Here is an 18,887-nt window from a genome sequence, read left to right on the forward strand (position 1 = left end):
TTGGGATGCCTCTATTCCCCTTACAGAGCTATGATTTCCAGAGTTCCCCATGAAGAGGAATTCATTATTAAACCACTCTGGGAATGGTAGCTCAGGGAGTGAGTGTGGGATGGACGGACATGAGTCTCTTAACAACTTTCAACACCTTAAACAAACTACAACTCCCAAAATTCCACATTCCTGAAAAAATGTACTTCAAGTGTGCTCCATTAAATGTATCACATTTTAAGTAGCAACTTGCACACCGCTTGAAATAAACAAATCTTTATTAAATGTACATTAAAATCATAATATTCACATGCTGAAGAATATATGAGTCCCTGTTAGATGCCTGTTTAGGAACTGCAGACATGGTGGGCTAACTGGAACATACAGGCTGGTCTAGGGGACAGAAACTCCAGGCCTCTTTCTCCCTGGCCATTAGGACTCCCTGCAGGACACATTCCCTCTTCCCCGAACACACTTTTTACTGGCCTTGCACTGCACCCTCCTCTTGCCTGTGGCCCTCAGGCTGGAAAAGGTTTCCTATCCTTGAACAGTGGACATATCCTCCAGCTGGGTGAACAGCCAGAGTCTATGGCTGGCATGTGCACTGGCAATTAGGGGAAAGGAATTAGCTTATGCATTCCACATAGCACCTTTATGCATTCCATATCTATGGGTTTCAAACACCTGAAAGGGGCTAAACTTTTGCTTCTTTGTCTGGTTTTAATCATTTCTAATATCCCAAAGTAGCAACTTGATCCATTTTATAGTCTCAAGTTTAGCTGGCTTTTGTGAGGCTGTGGTCTCCAATGTGCACAATGTGGTTCTCTCCACCAACAAGGCCTTTTCCAATAATGCACAGACCCAAAGAATAATCTCAGCGATCTTATCTTCCTGATTTCTGGCACTACCACATTTGCTGTTAAAAGCCGTTACATTTGTCTAACATACAGTCACAGAATAATAGAATTGTAGAGATGGAAGTGACCACGAGGGTCATATAGTCCAACCCCCTTGCAATGCAGGAATCTTTTGCTCAACGAGAGACTTGAACCCACAACCCTGAGATTAAAAGTCTCATCCTCTACCGACATGAAATTTATTGTGGGGGAAAAGGGGGAATCCATTCAATGTTAGCCATGTCAGAATATGAGCTCATCGCAGCTGCAGACATCTAGCTTGTTGATATCATGTGATGGAGCTGACTGTGGGAAACAGCGTTCCAGTCAGATCACAGGGCAGTTTACCGGAAATTGCTCAGAGTGTAATTTGAGACTTTCCTCTTGTGATTGTACAGGAAGTCTTACTCACTTGTTTGCCGATGTCTGAAGTGAGCAGACACGTTTTATGTGATGCTGAAGAGTCAGAAATAAAACCATATAAATAGATGCTTCTGACTATCTCTTTCCCCTGCCGGGGGAGCAGGAAAGAGTGGGTGTGCTCTTCCCACGCTGGGAAGGGTCGCCTATAGAGACCTAGCCTGAGTTTGCTGGGGAATGTAGCCAGGGAGGTCATCGGAACTCAAGCCGGGTGCCTGGGAGGGTTGCCAGCTTCTCCCGATAGAGGCTTGAATTCCAACAAGCCATACTCAGAAAAGACCCACTGAAATTCATGGAAATGTGCATTAATTTCAGTGGATCCACTATGAGCACAACTTAGCTGGATACAACCCAATGTTTTCATGTGCTTTGCTAAGCACATAGGGATGAAATTATAATTTCAATGGGACATCAGCAGCATTGTGTGCAAGACAGTAGTCTAAGTCTACACAGAATATGATTCACAGTATCGATTTTCCTCTTGTTAATTAGAAATTGATTGCTGGTAGCATACACATCTTTATGCATCAAAATTATTTGATTTTCTTGTAGCAGTTCGCTGATCCTTAATCTGAGCCATAATCTTTGAAAGTTCAACCTTCTTGAAGGGAGCAAGTTTAACTCTATGCCACTTCTCGGTGCTGTCTGTGCTTAATGCACGCAGGCAGGTTTGAAAGATGCTATTGTTTCACACTTCAATATCAATGGCATGGAATAGGTCTGAAGGTCATTTCAATATTTTCCAGCAGAACAAAATCATACCTACATAGCTGAATCCTGTAGACAGAAAAGTGAGGTAATATATTATCAATAGAAAGACTACCTAATCTATTTTGTTTTGTTTTGAAGATGCTTTTGAAAAATGCACTGCTCTCCACCCATATACCGTATTTTTCGCCCTATAGGACGCACTTTTTCCCCTCCAAAAATGAAGGGGAAATCTGTGTGCATCCTATGGGGCGAATGCAGGCTTTCGCTGAAGCGTGGAGAGCGAGAGGGGTCGGTGCGCACCGACCCCTCTCGCTCTCCAGGCTTCAGGAAGCTATCAGCAAGCCTGGGGAGCCCGCAGGAGTTCCCGCAGGGCTCCCTAGGCTGCGGATAGCAGCCTGCTTGCCCGGAGCACGGGGCGTGCCGAAGCAGAGCGCCCCGCGCTTTGGGCAGACATCCGCAGCCTGCTGCCCGGAGCGCGGGGCGCGCTGAAACAGAGCGTCCCGCGCTTCGGGCAGATATCCGCGGCTGGGGGAGGAATAAAATTTTTTTCCTTTATTTCCCCCCCCCCCCAAAAAAAACCTAGGTGCGTCCTATGGGCCGGTGCGTCCTATAGGGCGAAAAATACAGTAACTACATACCATAACTAAATTGGAAGATGTCTTCATTCCAGCCTCAGAAAGGCAAGAAAACTCCCTATTCCATATATTTGAGGATGACACATAACAGCTAGGCACTGTGTTTGACCTCTGAAAAGGGTTTTTTTTTTTTTGCCATCTTCAGGTCTTCCTCTTTGTTCAGTCTCACACTTGGTACCACTGTACTCCATTTTGAACTGCACTACAGATTTCAGCCTGTTTCTTAATTGCAACCTTCCCTCAGACTGCTTTCCTATATTTAGCAGTTGTCCACCTTTTGCACCAGAGGCCCCCTATTTGCAAAATTGTCACCTTCAAATCCTCTATTAATAGGATGCAGCTCCTATCTATTCCCCTTCTGCTTCCCTTTTCCATACTAAGCCACACACAGACCTGCTAGATTATATAGTGCATGCTCACTTGCCTATTTAAAGCACTTTTACATATAATGTATGTAGTATTAGGAGGCTCTTAATCCTGCAAACTACTTAGAAGCCACCTAGGCTTTGAATTTTTTTACCTGAGCCTTCTTTTATTATTCTAATTAAAGGTGTCAGTTCTCAGGGATACTTGTTGGTTTAAACTCTCAAATGATCCCCCCATGTATTCAAACTGAGCTTCTGAGTGGTCACTGGAAGGTCAGCCAGCATGCACAATGGCAGTGCAATTCCATGTATCCACCCCCCCCCCGGGTTCTACCATGATTTTTAAGATCACCTGGGAATGTTCTCCTAAATACACCACAAATGGGCCAAATCAAGATGACAAGGATGTGCAGGGAGGAGTTGTTTTATATATCAATTTTTTTCATAATGCTGCACCTGCACTGTACAATTGGAGAGCTGATCCACATTACTATTTTTTGAGGTGTTGATAGTCAGCTCAAACATTTCCCACCAATATTTGCATAGCGAAGTGTTCTTGGGGAAACGCCTCTTCCACAAAGCACTCACAAAAAGGAGTCATGTGACCTGACGGTCCTTTCCTCAAGGCTTTTTTTCCAAGTACATTGTGGTGAGAGAGGGAGGTTGTGTTAGCTCTTCCTCCAGTGCCTTTCCGCTTTGTACTTGATACTGTTGGCAGATCACAAATTAATATAATTTTTGGAGCATTATTCTTTCATGCCTGTGCAATTCCTTATCTATTTTTGTTCTAATTTAATTAACATTTAGAGCTTGGTTAAGTACTGTTGTTTTTAACATATCTCTGAGTGTTTATGCAATTACAGTAATGATGAATAACTACAGAAGCCATATGTGTGTGTTCACATCAATTTCACATATTTTACCCAACTGCAAGACGCAATTATGCAATTATAGCTTATGATTGTGTAATAAGGAACTTTGTGCAATGTAATAATTCAATTGTCATTCCAGCCAGACTTGCATAATTGTATATGAGCAACAACAACAAAACATACACACACAATACAAATCACATAATATACACTTAAATAAGTTAAATAAGTATATAAATAAGTTCACCTGCTGTCCATATGAAGCATATACAGAACTAAAATCTTAGTGGTCACAATCCAATGCACACTTAAGTGTCACTGAAATGAATGGAATTTAGGTATGTCTAATTCTCTGCTGGATTGTGGCCAATGAATTCATGCCTGAAGCAAGTAATAGTTAGGACTAAAGAAAGTCTAGTGGAGTATACAAAATGCTGTGCAGAATGCAAAGGTAATTGGCTAAGGAAATTATTTTTCGAGCAGTCACAGCTCCCCCTACCATGACCTGAGCCTGGCTGTGAGGTTTAGAATGAAACCCTGGCCCAAGACGGCATTAACAAATATGTACAATCTTCCCTTTTTGTATTATTATCCCACCATACTGTAAAAGGATTTGTTGTTGGTTTAGATGTTGCCGGTAGGTCCCAAACAAGCCTGTTATGCAGTATTTGTGAGATGGGGGTCGCAGTAGACTGGGGACCTGCTGAACTAGTCAAACCAGACTCTTTGTAAGCTAATGACACCAGCTAGGGCCAGCTAAGCAACCTGATTAGAATCTAAAAGAGCAGGCCATGTTGCTATGAAGACAACTGAGAGGTGGTGTTCTTCAGGAGGGAGTAGGCATCTTTCCCCAGCCCCCCACTTAGTTCCAGCAACATCATATTGTAAGTAGGAGAACTATAGCAGAGTTAGTGCATGTTTGGCTGGAAACTGGAGAGAAGGACTTGACTTCCTTGCTGTGCTGAATGAGCCCTTCAATCCTGTGTTCCACTCAAATATATGTTCAAATAAAACCAGATATCCACTAACCTTCATTCCAAGGAAGCGGAACCCCAGGTGAGTGTTGGAACCTCTAGAGTCCCTCACTACTCAGAGATGGGGGTGCATGCAGCAATACTCTCACTGACCACTTGCACAGTCTTTAGCTTGGTGTTGCAGCTCAGCTGCCTGTTATGCATGTGCATGCATGTGCACATACTACTCTGATGGCATGGGGGCTATTCATTTCAATACTATTCTCATACTACCTAACCACCCTCTACTGCAGGGCGTAAGAAACTGTGGCTCTCAGGGTGCTGCTGGACTACAACTCCCATCATCCCTGACCATAGGCCATCCTAGCTGGGGCTCATGGGATTTGGAGTCCAATAGCATCTGGATGACTGCAGGTTCCCTGCCATTGTTCTACAGCACCCCATGGTCCATGCTGTTATTGAGCAGAAGACCTTGATGGGCTGCTCAGCTATCTTTTTTGAAATTTCTGCTCCAAGTCCAATCAGGTTATAGTCATGTTGTCCTATTGCCATTGTGCAACATGCTCCCAATAACTTGTTCCCTGGCCCATTTGTATAAAATTTCTCCACCTTTCAGTCATCTCCTGATCCTCGTAAGAACTATGTGCTAAAGAGCATTATAAAAGGAAGAATTCTGCAGCTGAAATCAAAGTTAGATCTCATACAAACTGCTACGGTCCTCTGCTTATAAGGTTGGCATTATTAACAGTCATGTTAAGGACTATACATAATAAGGTGTTCACACAGAGGCTTCCAAATAAGGCAATCAATACAGGTTTTGTTAGGTTGCAAGAAAAACTATATACTTACCTTTGGGGATCTGAAAGAGATTTTAATCTCATTTGGAGGACCCTAAGCTTGTACTTGGGGCCTATTGCATTCCTTGTAGAAAATGTCATGGCTATTTTGGATACATTGTCAAAATCCACGTCAAATCCAGCAAGCAAATGGGCTTGTCTATATTGGTGAAATGCAGCTGCTCCGCTAAGGAGATATCAGGACACATTATTAGTTCAACACCTATTCTGCGTCTTTACAACTTGTGGCTCTGCAAACCAAACACAGCCTCCCACCCATGTCTGCCAGCTGATAATCCTTGCTTGTTGCAAGGATTGCAATCCCAGGCAGGCAGCAAAAATAGCCAGTCTTCTGAGCCTGGCCTGAGTGGTGGTGAAGAAAGACATTTAAAATAGAGGGGCATCAGCAGATGGGGGAAATGTCAAGCATCCTGTATATTCATTCTCAACTAGGCATGCTTTCTCATACACACGTAATCAATAAGAGAAAAACACCAGTTATGTTCTTGGCGTTCCTTATATGCCTGGCATTATTTCCTAGCTTTGAACCTGCCATATTTATTGGAACAAAGCCAGGTTGCAAACTCATCAACACTAATAAGACATGCTTATTTTTCTTTAGGCCAGCACCTTTGCCATTGCATCACACTGATTAAAAGACAAAACAGACACAAATATTTGTATTTTGCAGTGTTTCTATATATTTATCTTCAAACTGGCACTTCATTCCAAATGCAATTTACTGGGAAATAAGTATCACTTATCTCAATGGGACTTAGGTATACTTATGGCTGAAGTGACTTCTATAAAGAAAAGATTGACTAAAATAAGACCCACCTATTAATTTTGGATTCTGTTGTATTTCCAGCATCATCTGTTACTTTGATGTTTATGAAACCTCTCCTACTATTTCTGTTCCAGGTAATAATATCCACAGAGTAATGATACACTGAAGGGAGAGGAGGAAAGAAAGGTAACTTAATGCAATAAAATATTGTGCTCAGCAAAAAATAACCTCAGCTACCCTTCCCCAAGTGGTGCTATGGCCAGGGATTTCAGTTTGAGAGCACTCTTGAGACTTGTGATCTCTTTGCATACAGTGGTAACTCGGGTTAAGTACTTAATTCGTTCCAGAGGTCCGTTCTTAACCTGAAACTGTTCTTAATCTGAAGCACCACTTTAGCTAATGTGGCCTCCTGCTGCTGCCGTGCCGCCGGAGCACGATTTCTGTTCTCATCCTGAAGCAAAGTTCTTAACCTGAGGTACTATTTCTGGGTTAGCGGAGTCTGTAACCTGAAGCATATGTAACCCGAGGTACCACTGTATTTGTAAAGGAAACATACACTGCAAACATAGCATAGTAGAAGCAAATAGTGTCCGGTGGCAGGCATCCAAACCACTGATCTTGCCTTCAATTCCCAGAGAGCAACATGAACTTCTTCAACCCCCAAGCTGCATCCGGTTCAGCCAGAGTTCAAAACCATCTGTTCTGTACCTAGCTCCCCATCTCCAAACTGTCCCTCCCTCAGATTTTGATGGGTGAAAAAAAAATCAGACTATTAAGTGCCATTAAAATCCCTTTGTTGTGTAAACACCAATCAAGATTGCCGAGAGAGAGAAAAGATAACAATAGGTCCATGCTAACTGAGAAAGCAAAACTAAATGTTTGAAGCATTGTATTGTTGTAATATTGTATTACAGAATGTAGGTCTAATATCTGTGATTTTAATACTATCAAAGGCACTTAATATTAAGTTAGATGGTTTTAAAATGCTAGTATTCAGCTCATGATGTGGTGGTGTTTTATGCTTACTATGCATATTGTAAATGGGTGCCATTGCCATTCTAAGAGAACAAGGGAGAAGTTCATGGTGAGCTTTGGCACCTCTTTTTCTAGAAAAATAGCACTGGTTATATGTACAAGAAATACTGTGGCGATGATACTGTAATCCCCCAAATCCCTGTTTCAGACTCCATGTAGCATGCAAGGATTGGCTGACACACATCAAATTCTCAAATTTTCAAACCCACAGAAATGTGAGCATCTGAAAATCACATTGACATAACAAATCATGATGCAATGCATTGGAGCAAGCACCTAGCTAACTTGCTTCTCTTTCTTTGTAATTCTTAAATTAATATTTTTTTCTGATTATCCAATGCAAATCCAGCTGAATCTCATTTCCAGCTCATTTGTCATCTTTTACCAGGTGCCCAGATAATTTCCTGTTTTCAGCGTTTTCCCCTTCCTACACATAGATCTTCTGAGCATAAACAATACAGCAACAGAGAACGAAGTTTCATCAAGAGTGTGCCATGCTATCTGTACAGCAAAAAGCGGTTTGTTCATAATGTTATTAGATAATGAAAACTGGAGAAAGGGTACAGAGAATGGTTAATCACTTACTGCAGAATGGGTCTTTGTCTGAAGTATCAAAGTAAGCTCTTGTCACAGGAGGGTTCTTTTCAATTAAACGGTCCTTCCACTTATCAGCATAATAACCTGAAATTTAAATTGGAATGTGTTCAGCAGAAAATTAACAAACAAAGAAAAGATAAAAATCATGAAGATTGGTTTTTGTTATATAACGTTCTGGGAAATCAAAACTAACATCAGCTCATAAGAACTTAGACTCAAGTAATGCACGCTGAGTTCTATTCAGTGGCGTAGCGTGGGGGGTGCCAGGGGTGCCGGCCGCACCGGGCGCAACTTCTGGGGGGGCGCGCTCGCTGCCTCCGGAATCGCCCAGAGCCCCATGGCAGCGGCTCTCAGCGCTCGCTGCGGAAGGCGCGCCAGGCAGCCCCTCCTCACCGACGGGCAGCGTTCGCCTGCGGGGCTCGGCCAGCGCGCAGGGCTGGCCGCATGGAGTTGCCGGGGAGCCGCCGCCGCCTGCCATGCCGCCCTGGCTGCTTCAGCCGCGTCCGACAGCCGGCTCGAGGCTCCTTCCGGCCAGGTCTCCCGATGGGGTGCTGCGGGCGGAGGCTTCGGCACCAAGCGCCACGCCGCCCACCCGCCCCGACGGGGCCCGCCCACCCGCGCCGGAGGCTGGCCAACCCACTGGCCCCAGAGGCGCCCCCTCCCCGCGCCAGAAAGAAGCCGCGTCAGGGCTAGCCGGGCCGGGGAGGGAGACCGAGAAGGCTGCGCCGCAACGCCCAAAGACGCTGTGATGGCCTGGGATTCCGATTCGGAGGATGAAACAGAGGAATCCCAGCCTGCACAGGAGTCCCCGCCTCCAGGGCCGGCTGAACTGGGGCAAGGCCTAGATGCTGAAGAGCCTGCACCTGTGGCAGTGCATCAGGAGCTGGCCCCAGGTGAAGCCCTTCTGGCCCCAGAGGGGCTTGATGACTCAGTGGCCACAGGTGAGCCTCCTCCAGGGCCCAGTAACCCTTCGGCCTCTCCTGATCTGCAGAGGCTTAGGGCAGAGAGGCGAAGGGAACTGGTTGCCCCCAGGAGGAGTGCTCGCCTTAAGGCCAGAGGAGGCGGGGCTCCTGGGGACCGGGACCGCCCCTGGCCTTAGAAGAGGATAAAAGCCCAGTCAGCCCGGCCCCAGGTTGCGGGAGCAACGTCGTTGTTGGCTTCGGACCTTCCTGTGTTCCTGATCCCTGCTCGGCCTCCTGTTCCTGACTATCCGGTACTCCTGTTCCCTGCTCGGCTTCCTGTTCCTGACTATCCGGTACTCCTGATCCCTGCTCGGCCTCCTGTTCCTGACTATCCGGTACTCCTGTTCCCTGCTCGGCTTCCTGTTCCTGACTATCCGGTACTCCTGTTCCCTGCTCGGCCTCCTGTTCCCGACCATCCGGTGTTCCTGTTCCCTGCACAGCCTCCTGTTCCAGCGTTCCTGTTCCCCGCCCGGCTCTCTGCCTCGGACCTTGCCCCTCTTCGTGTGGACTCTGCTACACCCAAGGTACCTTACCCCCGGGACCAGCACAGACGCGCGTCTTGGCGCAAAGGGGCCCACGGCACCCAGACGCGGAAGGGACCCTCTCCCCCTGACCCGCCACTGAACTGCAATTCCCAGCTCCCTTGGCAAATCCCAGTGCCCAATCCCCATGCTTTATTTGAGGCAGGGGTCCTTTAATTGCAAAAACAACACCACGGAGGGCAGTAGTCACTACGAAATTTGCCCCAGAGTAGAGCCGTCAGTATTAATGACCATGGTTAGGGGTTAGGGGGCGCAAATTACTTGCCTTGCCCCGGGTTAGGGGGCGCAAATTACTTGCCTTGCCCCGGGTGCTGACTACCCACGCTACGCCGCTGGTTCTATTACAGTCAGTGAGTTTATGCACAGGAAAATGGATTATACTTTGGCTCCTTTGTCACTCCAGCTATAATATAATATATATGTGCATTCCTTTCTGTCTTATTTCACTATTAGTCATCTTGCTTTACTGATTTACTAAGCTTGTGGCCCCATGCAGACGATGGTGTGGTGAAGAAGAGTACTCAGAGAGTAGCCACAATTGCCCTCAGTTCAGTTGGATTAGTTGGCTTAACTGCTTTTCTTTTGTCTTGTGCAAACCATAAGGACAAGAAGATCCCCAAAACAAGTCAGATTCAGAAGGTAACTTAGAACCTATTTGGAAGACATCAACAGTAATTCCTGGTTCATGTGTAACAGGAAGTACAGTTACTTCCTGGTTTGATTTCTTGGTTTGCACCAGAAGCGGAGCAGAAGCAAAGGGGTGCTGTGCAAGTGTATGGAATACATGCATATAACTGGTCTATTAAGCTAATGTTTAATTATCTGTGCACAGCTAGTATCTTCATTATTGCACAACCAGGAAATTATCCATAGCGTGCTGTTTCCACTTGCAGGATAATTAATAGCTCTTACCCAAAACTGGACATGGGAGTGGCTGAAAAGCTTCACAGTGCACACATTTTCCATTCCTATAATTTACGTACGAGTCACAAGGGTATCCAGTTACATTACAATTCTGTTTCAAGGATGCCATGTACAAGAAAACAGATCTCTGATGATCACATTTTAAATACTGAGTGCCTTAAAGTAGAGAAAGTGTTACAAAAGAAACAATGAAGCAATACAATGTTAGTTTTATAAAAGCAATACTAATATTATTAAGCAACAACATTTTAAGTCCAATCAATATTTTCCTTTTACAGATTATCAGCCATGATTTTTTTTCTGGGGGGACACAGGGGTACACATACCCCTAAACATTTTGTGAATCTTTGTACTTTTGTCCATTTACTGTATTTATTTTTCCCGATTTGAAGTATAAAATGGTGATTCTCTTGAGTCAAAATGAGAGTACCCCTAAACATTTTGTTGGGGGGGGGGGAAGCACTGATTATCAGTGTAAGACTAGGTTGTCATCTAAGCATATATAAAAGCTTGCCAAATTAATGTGAATCTTACCAAAAAAAAGGCTGCTTGTGAAATAGCGGTGGCATGTGTACTAAACAGTATTATGTTTTAAAGTGACAAATCTGACTTTTGCATCATTTTATGTTTTCCTACAATCAGTTCTTGCACAGATTCCCATCATGGGACACAATAGCCAACTCAAAAGAAGCTCTGTGTTTTATATAGCAAGTCTCACCCCTAGTCTATATTCTGATCCATAGGGATAACCACCACTGAGAATATGTGACCACAGCCATCCCTGGGTGGGCTCAAACCACCAACTTTCTGGTTAACTGCCAGACACATTGGCCCATTGCACCACAGAAATCACACACTGTAACTCAGCTTCAAAACCCAACCAATTTCATTTTCTAGTATTGCACAGTACATAATTAAAGTACAATACATAGAAAAGACTGTAAAGTTTCTTTTCCCACCATAGGAGAAAACCTTAATTAGAAGCAGCAGTCCCACCTCAAGGTGAAACCTATATATTAAAATTGGTGCAGTCTTTTCGCTTCAAAAAAGAGAATGACACCATAAAGGGTGGATGTAAAGAATATCAGTCAGGAGGACCATTCCAACATCCTGCCAGGAAATATTTATTTAAATAAATATTATTTTATTTAATGATGCTAATATATTTGCCAGTTGGTTTGTGAAAACCCAGTTGACTCCAGAGCATAACCCTTCCTGATGTTTTTATCTATTAGACTTAATTTATCTGTATTTACCACTGAATATTGTTTTTGGGCATCCAGGTTGATCTGTTCCTCCATTTGGGTAGAAATCGATGTTTCCCAAAGGCTCCCTGTAGCCCAAAGCTAAGAAAAATAAAACGCATAGTGAAGAAAAATACAGATGTCATTTCACAATAAATGATAACACTTTTCTCATGCATTTGTCAGAATGTTCAAAACGACAAATAAAAACTATTATTCATATTTACAAAGATAACAACCAATGAGATTATATCATGGAAATGTAACAAATGGATGCACAGAAGTTGACGGTGAGGAGGGATGTTCCTGCAGGCTCAGAAAAACTGGAACCAAGACACTCCCCAGGCTCCAGTGATACATAACTAAGTGACAAGTGTGTGACAACTATGTGATCAATGCTTTGGGTAGAACATCCTACAGGTATCTTGCATGGGGCGAGTAGGTGGGTTATAAATTGGCCAAGGCTGGTCATGTTTTCCCTGGAATAGCAGATGGCCCTTTCCTCAGGCAAACATAATGACCTGCCAGATGCCATTATTGGGCCAGCCCTGATAAATTCTAAGATTGTTCAGGGAACCAAACATAAAGCACGGAAGGCTCTCCTCATGGAGCCAAACTTGGCAGTGAGTCTGATTCCTTTTCAGCACCAGGTGAAGCCCTTTTTATTTCCCAGGCTTTTAAAATGCTGTGTTTCATACAATTTTTTAGACTGTAATCCTATGCAGAGACACGCTTGGAACTATCAGCCATTCTTGAGAGTTTTTATCTGAACAATCTAGTAAGATAAACATTACATTTTTCCCCTTTATTTAAGAAGAGGCGCGACTTCCTGTGAGTTCAAAGCAGTTGGTTTTTTTCACCAAAACCCACTGGGGATACTTACAGAGATTGGTTAATTGCACTGGCCAGGAACAAATGAACAGTGCAAGTAATTCTGCCTGAATGAATTGAGTTTGAACTAGTATGTATTCAAGACCAGCCAGTAGTATTGCTTCAAAAGAATAAAAAACTGCTTTTGTTTTTTGGTTATGTATAAGCCTTTCAGAACACTTGAAATAGTTATTTTTCTCCAGCAAACCAGATTAGGGGTGCAGGGAATCATTCTCCATTAGGATAATGGAAATCCAAAATGGTATAATTACCATCAATATCAGTATGAATAACATCAACAAATTGAGCATCAGTGTGATCCAATCTTTCACTGGGCAGCTTTCCTGTAAATGATGGCCCTGCTGGGTCAAGACCTGGTATGAAAAATGAAAAAATTAGCTTATTATAATAGGAATTGTACACACACACATGTACGTATATACGAATCTGTAAATAGTATTTGAGTGGAAGCAGACCACAGGAGGATAAAACACGCAAGTATATAGTCAACAAGCTTCCTCCCAACTGTTAAGCTTCATCAGCACAAAAGTAATATAAAACACACCCACTATTTAAACAAATGAGCTTTCTCTCCAATTTGCCCGTTCTCCTTCCAAAGGAAAGAAGGATGCAGGTCAGGATTATCAGAGAATGTAAATCCACTGATTGCAGCAATCACTTTCACTGAAGAGTCATAACAGTTGAATTCAAGGTAACTAAAAAATACTTAACGCTTTGTAAATTCTGACCCAAGTATTTGGGATTAAAGTGGTAAACTCTTGTTTCATATCCCTGAACATCTTTGCATTCATGATGTGTTTGCTGAAGGTCAGTGTTGACTGAGATTTCTTTAAACAACAGCAGACCTCCACTGGTTCTACTTTAAAAATGGTGGAAGGGCATCACCAGAAGCTGCCTTTTCATTGTTTAAGTCAGAAGTTGCCAACTTGGTACATTAATAATAATAATAATAATAATAATCTGACTGTTTAGTTGCTTGTTAGCCAAAGATCTCCAAGCAGCTTTCACAAAACATTTATAAACACAAACATACATTATACTTTTATAAAATAATGCAGAACACCACAAGAGCCAGATGTTGTAGATTACATGTCCACAACATCCCTGACCATTGGTCATGCTGGCTGGACCTGGTGGGAATTGCACTGCAAAACATATGAAGGGCACCATGTTGGCTGCCCCTGGTTTAAACTGTATCTTTTAGAAGGTGGTCAAATTTCAACTATGTGCATGACTATGGCCAACTCACTTAAACCCACCTCAGGCATTGTACCTTATGTTGGGTGACTAAGCCAGCTTGACTTTGTTTGCTTTCTATGACAAATTGAATCATTCAGCATAGGGAAACAAGAATGAGAATAGAGAATAAAACACCAGAATGTCCAGTTTTTAACACTTACCTGTAATTCTGCGAATTTTGCCATTGTATGCCTTCCCAACAAATCCAGCTATATGAGCCCCAAGGCTTACTCCAATCATATAAACAGAGTCAAGAGATGCTCCATTTGCCTGTCAGTAAATATGTATGGATAGAAGGTTATAGGAATGTGAACCACAGAGGGCAAAGCAGCTTTTATTCTTCCTTCTTAAATAGCCATGTTCCAGCTTTGGAAGTCCAAAAGCTTTTCAAGAGAAGATGAGACATGAAACAATTTCTTTAGCAACTTCAAAAGGAAGTTCTTTGTAGCAAAAAATTAATGTCTTTGTTGCCTCTTTAACGATACAAAAAATGCCATATATTTATTACTAGACAATATATATCCACATTAACTATATTTCTGGTTATTTCTACGTAGCATGAGCAACCATTTTCTTCAGTGCAGTAAAGCAAGGGAAACAAGGAGACTATGACTACATTCACACCATATATTTAAAGCACTTTGATACCACTTTAAACAGCCATGGCTTCCACCAATTCATTATGGGAACTGTAGCTTGTTAAGGAGGCTGAGAGTTGTTAGGAAACAGAGATACAATTTTCAGAGTGATTTAACAATCAATCCCTTTTCCTGGGGAACTAGCTCTGTACTGTTTACAATTTCCCTTAACAAGCAGTGGATTTCTGGGATTTTGGGCAGAAGTCTTTCCTTGCCCTAGCTGGACATGCTAAAGATTGAACCTGAGGCCCTTTGTATGTCAAGCTCTTCCAATGAGCTACAGCCTGTCCAGGTTTGTTTACTTCTTGCCATTGTAGACCCATAAAAATGTGGGAGAGTACAAGACAGTTCAGTATTGCACATGGCAGCAAGTTCAGCAGCATGCTTCTGGAGGAGTTTGGAGCCACTGCATCGTCAAACATGAAAGCAGCCGCTGCTAGTTTGCTGTGGCTGATGTGCCTCAGCTCTAAGGGCTACTTCACACATTTTCATTTTTCCTAGAGGGCAAGAAATTTCATGTTATAAAAAAGTGTGAGAGCTATGCAGATCATGCACAGACATATTTTTTTTATATCTGTTTACAAATCCTGGGCAAGTATGATTGGCCATGGGTCTGTGGCACATTTACAACCGTGCAATTATTGCAGTGTTAGTCTGCATGTGAGTTCACACCTTTTTCTGCACAAAAATATTTTCCATATACACAAAAGCATAATGTGAACGGCAAAGCAAACAGTGAAAGTTCATACATCTCATTACACCCTTATACTAGGTACATTTACCAAGAACTAACCAAGGTCCTGTCACCCTTATAAGACAGTACACTGGATTAGATAGAGGTAAGAAGGCTGTTGTGCCCTGGCTTCCTTACCAGCATTTGGTCAATAAGATTGTTCAAAATTCCTACTACTGTCTTGGCATTTTTAACAGCACTAGGATAATACACAGTCGTGGCACCCCGATTCCAATCTACCGTTATGACATTGCTGTCTTCCTTTTTAAGCAGAAGCTCTTTAATTTCATCAATCCATACTGGTGGGGAACCTGTAAGTCTGTAACCATGAATAATAATAATAGTTTGCTTGGTCAGATTTAGATGTGTAGAAGCCGTTAGATTGTTTTCACTGAGAATCTCTGCACAGTTTTGGTTTCTCCTTGTGTGCAAAAGCAGTTGCACTTTTACATCTGTACCAATCACGGCATTGCCTATGTTAAGATCAGTAAATTTAGGGCATTCTTGTTCTGTATCTGAAAGATAAAATAAGTGAGAAATAAAACACTTGATCAGTTAACACAATTCTTTTTAAAAACACAATTTACCTCAGCGACCTACAAAGTCTACAAGGAAGTTTACTTCATTACTCTCCTGTTTTAGCTTCCCAACAAACCTGTAAAGGAGCTTGGCCTCATAAAATTGTAGAATTGGAAGAGGCCTTGAGGGTCATTTAGTCCAACCCCCCTGCAATACAGGCATCTCAGCACGTGGTCTCCCATCCAATTTGAAACCATACTGGACCCTGCTTAGCTTTGCAAATGTGCTAGTGGTTTATTGCTGCATCAGAATCTGGAATTTACCCCAGGTCACCCAGCAAACATCATAGCTCACATGAGAAAAGATTTGAACCTGGGCTGGCTGGTCCAAGTCTGCTCTGTTTAATACAACACAGCATCTGATTAAACAGGCCATATTTTGCAAATGTTTCAATGAGTTTTACCATTATGACAAGCTTACATCTTCTTCATCTTTTGTACCTAAAAATGCATTCAAATTACTGTCATTCAAACAAGCTCTATCACAAAGAATGAAAGTTTCACCGTCCCTAACCTGTGTTAGTCCTTTTAATATAATGTGTGCATTTTTACGGTTAGAATGGTTGCTTTTAATACCTTTCTGTCATAAAATGTTCCTGTTGTGTCAAAGATAATGCCTGCAGGCTGAAAATACCTACAATGTAACCACTACAATACAGAAATGCATTGGACACATACAACTTGAATATGTTAAATGTAACACAGCAAACATAAACTGTTCCACAGTGTCAGTCAACATCAATGCAAAACCTCACATTGATCTTCTGTCATTTTGTGTGTCTGAGACACCCATATCTTTGTACAGATATAATTTATGATCTGTCTGAATGTGAGAAGTAAATAACTTTTTTTAAATGACATGCTTAGGCTCCTGTTCTAGGTTTGTTTGTTTCCAGCCTTTTTCCCAGACTCAAGGCAGATAAAAAACACAGTTAGAAAAAGCTAAAAATATATTAAGATAATCATTAAAAAGCAATTAAATGCTAATCAAAATAAAACAATATTTTAAAATGTATTAAAAATTCAAAAGCAACAATGATAAAAACATCACAGCACTAATTCTTTCCTTCAAAACAGTCAGTTCCTAAGGGCCTGTTTGAATAAAAAGGTCTTCACCTGCCAGTGGAAGGACAACAAGGAGGCAGCCAGTCTAACTTCTCTGGAAAGGGAGTTCCAAATCAGGGAGCAACCACTGAGAAGGCCCTCTCCAGTCCCCATCAAGCATGCCTGTGAGAGTGGCAGGACCGAGAGAAGGGCTTCCCCTGAAGATCTCAGGGCCTGGGCAGGTTCATATGAGAGAATAGTTTGTTGAGAGTAAGTCCCATGGAACTTATTTTTGAATAAGCATGCTCTGAAGAATCAAGGTCTGAGATGTTTATATTGTATGAATCTGCTTTATACTGAGTGAGACCACTGGTCCATCCAACCAGTGGTGTCTTTTCTGACCGCAGCTTTCTAGCCTTTTAACTGTAGGTGCCAGGGATTGATTCTGGAAACATTTGCATGCAACACACATACTCTATCACTGAGCCAGTCCTCTATACTATACACTATATTCAGCGGTAGAGCTACACTATTACATCTCAGCAGCAAGGGATTATTATTTTTTCCTGCTCTCTTTCGCCACACAAGGTCAATCTAGCTGCATTTTTTTGTCCAGAGGTCAAAGGCACCTTTATTTGTTTTACAACGAAGGAATAACCTTTGTACTGTTTGAGAAGGAGTCAAGTTAATCTGACAGGCACTGAGAATCATGACTCACACAATACCGTCTGAAAGTCTGAAATGTATGCTTCGTTTCCTTATAGCAAAAATACATGAGGAACTTGTAATTGGTTATCTTACCTGCTCTCACACACCAAGCCACAAAACAGGTGAAGACACATAATCCCAACACTGGTGATCTTTGAAAAGCAGCGTGTAACCACCACATTTCAGGATGGTGTTGCTTTCTCCTTTTAACATGCTGCCGTTTGCTTCAGTATTCAATTAAGAGTCACTGATAAAATGGGTGTGGTGTGTAGAAGGAAGTACCTGGCAGAGTGAAACCCAGCCTTTATGCTTTTGCAATCTGGTGACTCCTCCTTTCCAACTAATTTATGTAGGCAGTTTCTGTTTCTTTTAAACTCTCTTGGACTTCTTGGAACCTTGTTTTACAGGACTCTGTATCTTGATAGCAGATACTTGATGTAGAATGCAAGAGGCAACATTGCAGGTTCGGTGGGATGTGGAAGGGATTACTTCCAGGTTACTTGCTTAAAGAGTGTTCAGCCTAACCTGTTTGCAGAAAGATTAGACAACACTGGCGATTTAATGTGTATTTACCCTGATTTGTTTGTGGGGAGATTAGACTAATAATAATAATAATAATAATAATAATGTATTTATACCCCGCCCATCTGGCTGGGCTTCCCAAGCCACTCTGGGCAGCTTTCAACAAAATATTAAAATACCGTAATGCATCAAACATTAAAAGCTTCCCTAAGCAGGGCTGCCTTCAGATTTCTTCTAAAAGTCTGGTAGTTATTTTTCTCTTTGACATCTGGTGGGAGGGCGTTCCACAGGGCGGGCGCCACTACCGAGAAGGCCCTCTGCCTGGTTCCCTGTAACTCAGCTTCGCAGTGAGGGAACCGCCAGAAGGCCCTCGGCACTGAACCTCAGTGTCCAGGTAGAACGATGGGGATGGAAATACTCCTTCAGGTATACTGGACCAAGGCTGTTTAGGGCTTTAAAGGTCAGCACCAACACTTTGAATTGTGCTCGGGTGTTATGTGGTCTCGGCGGTCTGTGTTAAGCAACAGTTCTCCCATCCTTTCCAGTACATTTTCCCACCATCTTCCTCACTGGAAGAAGTCCAGTCTTTTGAGGATGCAGGTTTCCTGTCCAAGAGGTTCAAATCAGTTTGCACAGCATATATTTGCCAAATTTGTGACCAAGTCCTCGCTGTGCCATTGAAAGCATCATCATGCCACTTTAAACAGCCATGGCTTCCCCTAAAGATCCCTGGGAACTATAGTTTG

At 42.6% G+C, this 18,887-nt stretch overlaps 1 protein-coding gene across 2 annotated transcripts; it reads right to left on the reverse strand.

Moving 5' to 3' along the window:
* Positions 1–248: 248 nt before the first annotated feature.
* LIPI (lipase I) lies at positions 249–18,144 on the reverse strand. Of its 2 annotated transcripts, XM_081003988.1 has the most exons (10): positions 17,713–18,139; positions 15,428–15,804; positions 14,080–14,188; positions 12,931–13,032; positions 11,801–11,890; positions 10,533–10,700; positions 8,105–8,200; positions 6,535–6,646; positions 5,711–5,884; positions 249–2,081 (listed from the first exon to the last, which is right to left on the reverse strand). In XM_081003988.1, the coding sequence occupies exons 1-10, from the start codon at positions 17,798–17,800 to the stop codon at positions 2,006–2,008; spliced, it is 1,392 nt and encodes a 463-aa protein (XP_080860114.1). In that variant the 5' UTR covers positions 17,801–18,139; the 3' UTR covers positions 249–2,005. The 2 variants fall into 2 exon arrangements, with proteins under 2 accessions (XP_080860114.1, XP_080860115.1); XM_081003989.1 differs by lacking the exon at positions 10,533–10,700 and having other exon boundaries at positions 17,713–18,144.
* Positions 18,145–18,887: the final 743 nt, after the last annotated feature.

The sequence above is a fragment of the Podarcis pityusensis genome, assembly GCF_964106645.2.
Source record: "Podarcis pityusensis genome assembly, chromosome: 4".
NCBI classification, from domain to species: Eukaryota; Metazoa; Chordata; class Lepidosauria; order Squamata; family Lacertidae; genus Podarcis; species Podarcis pityusensis.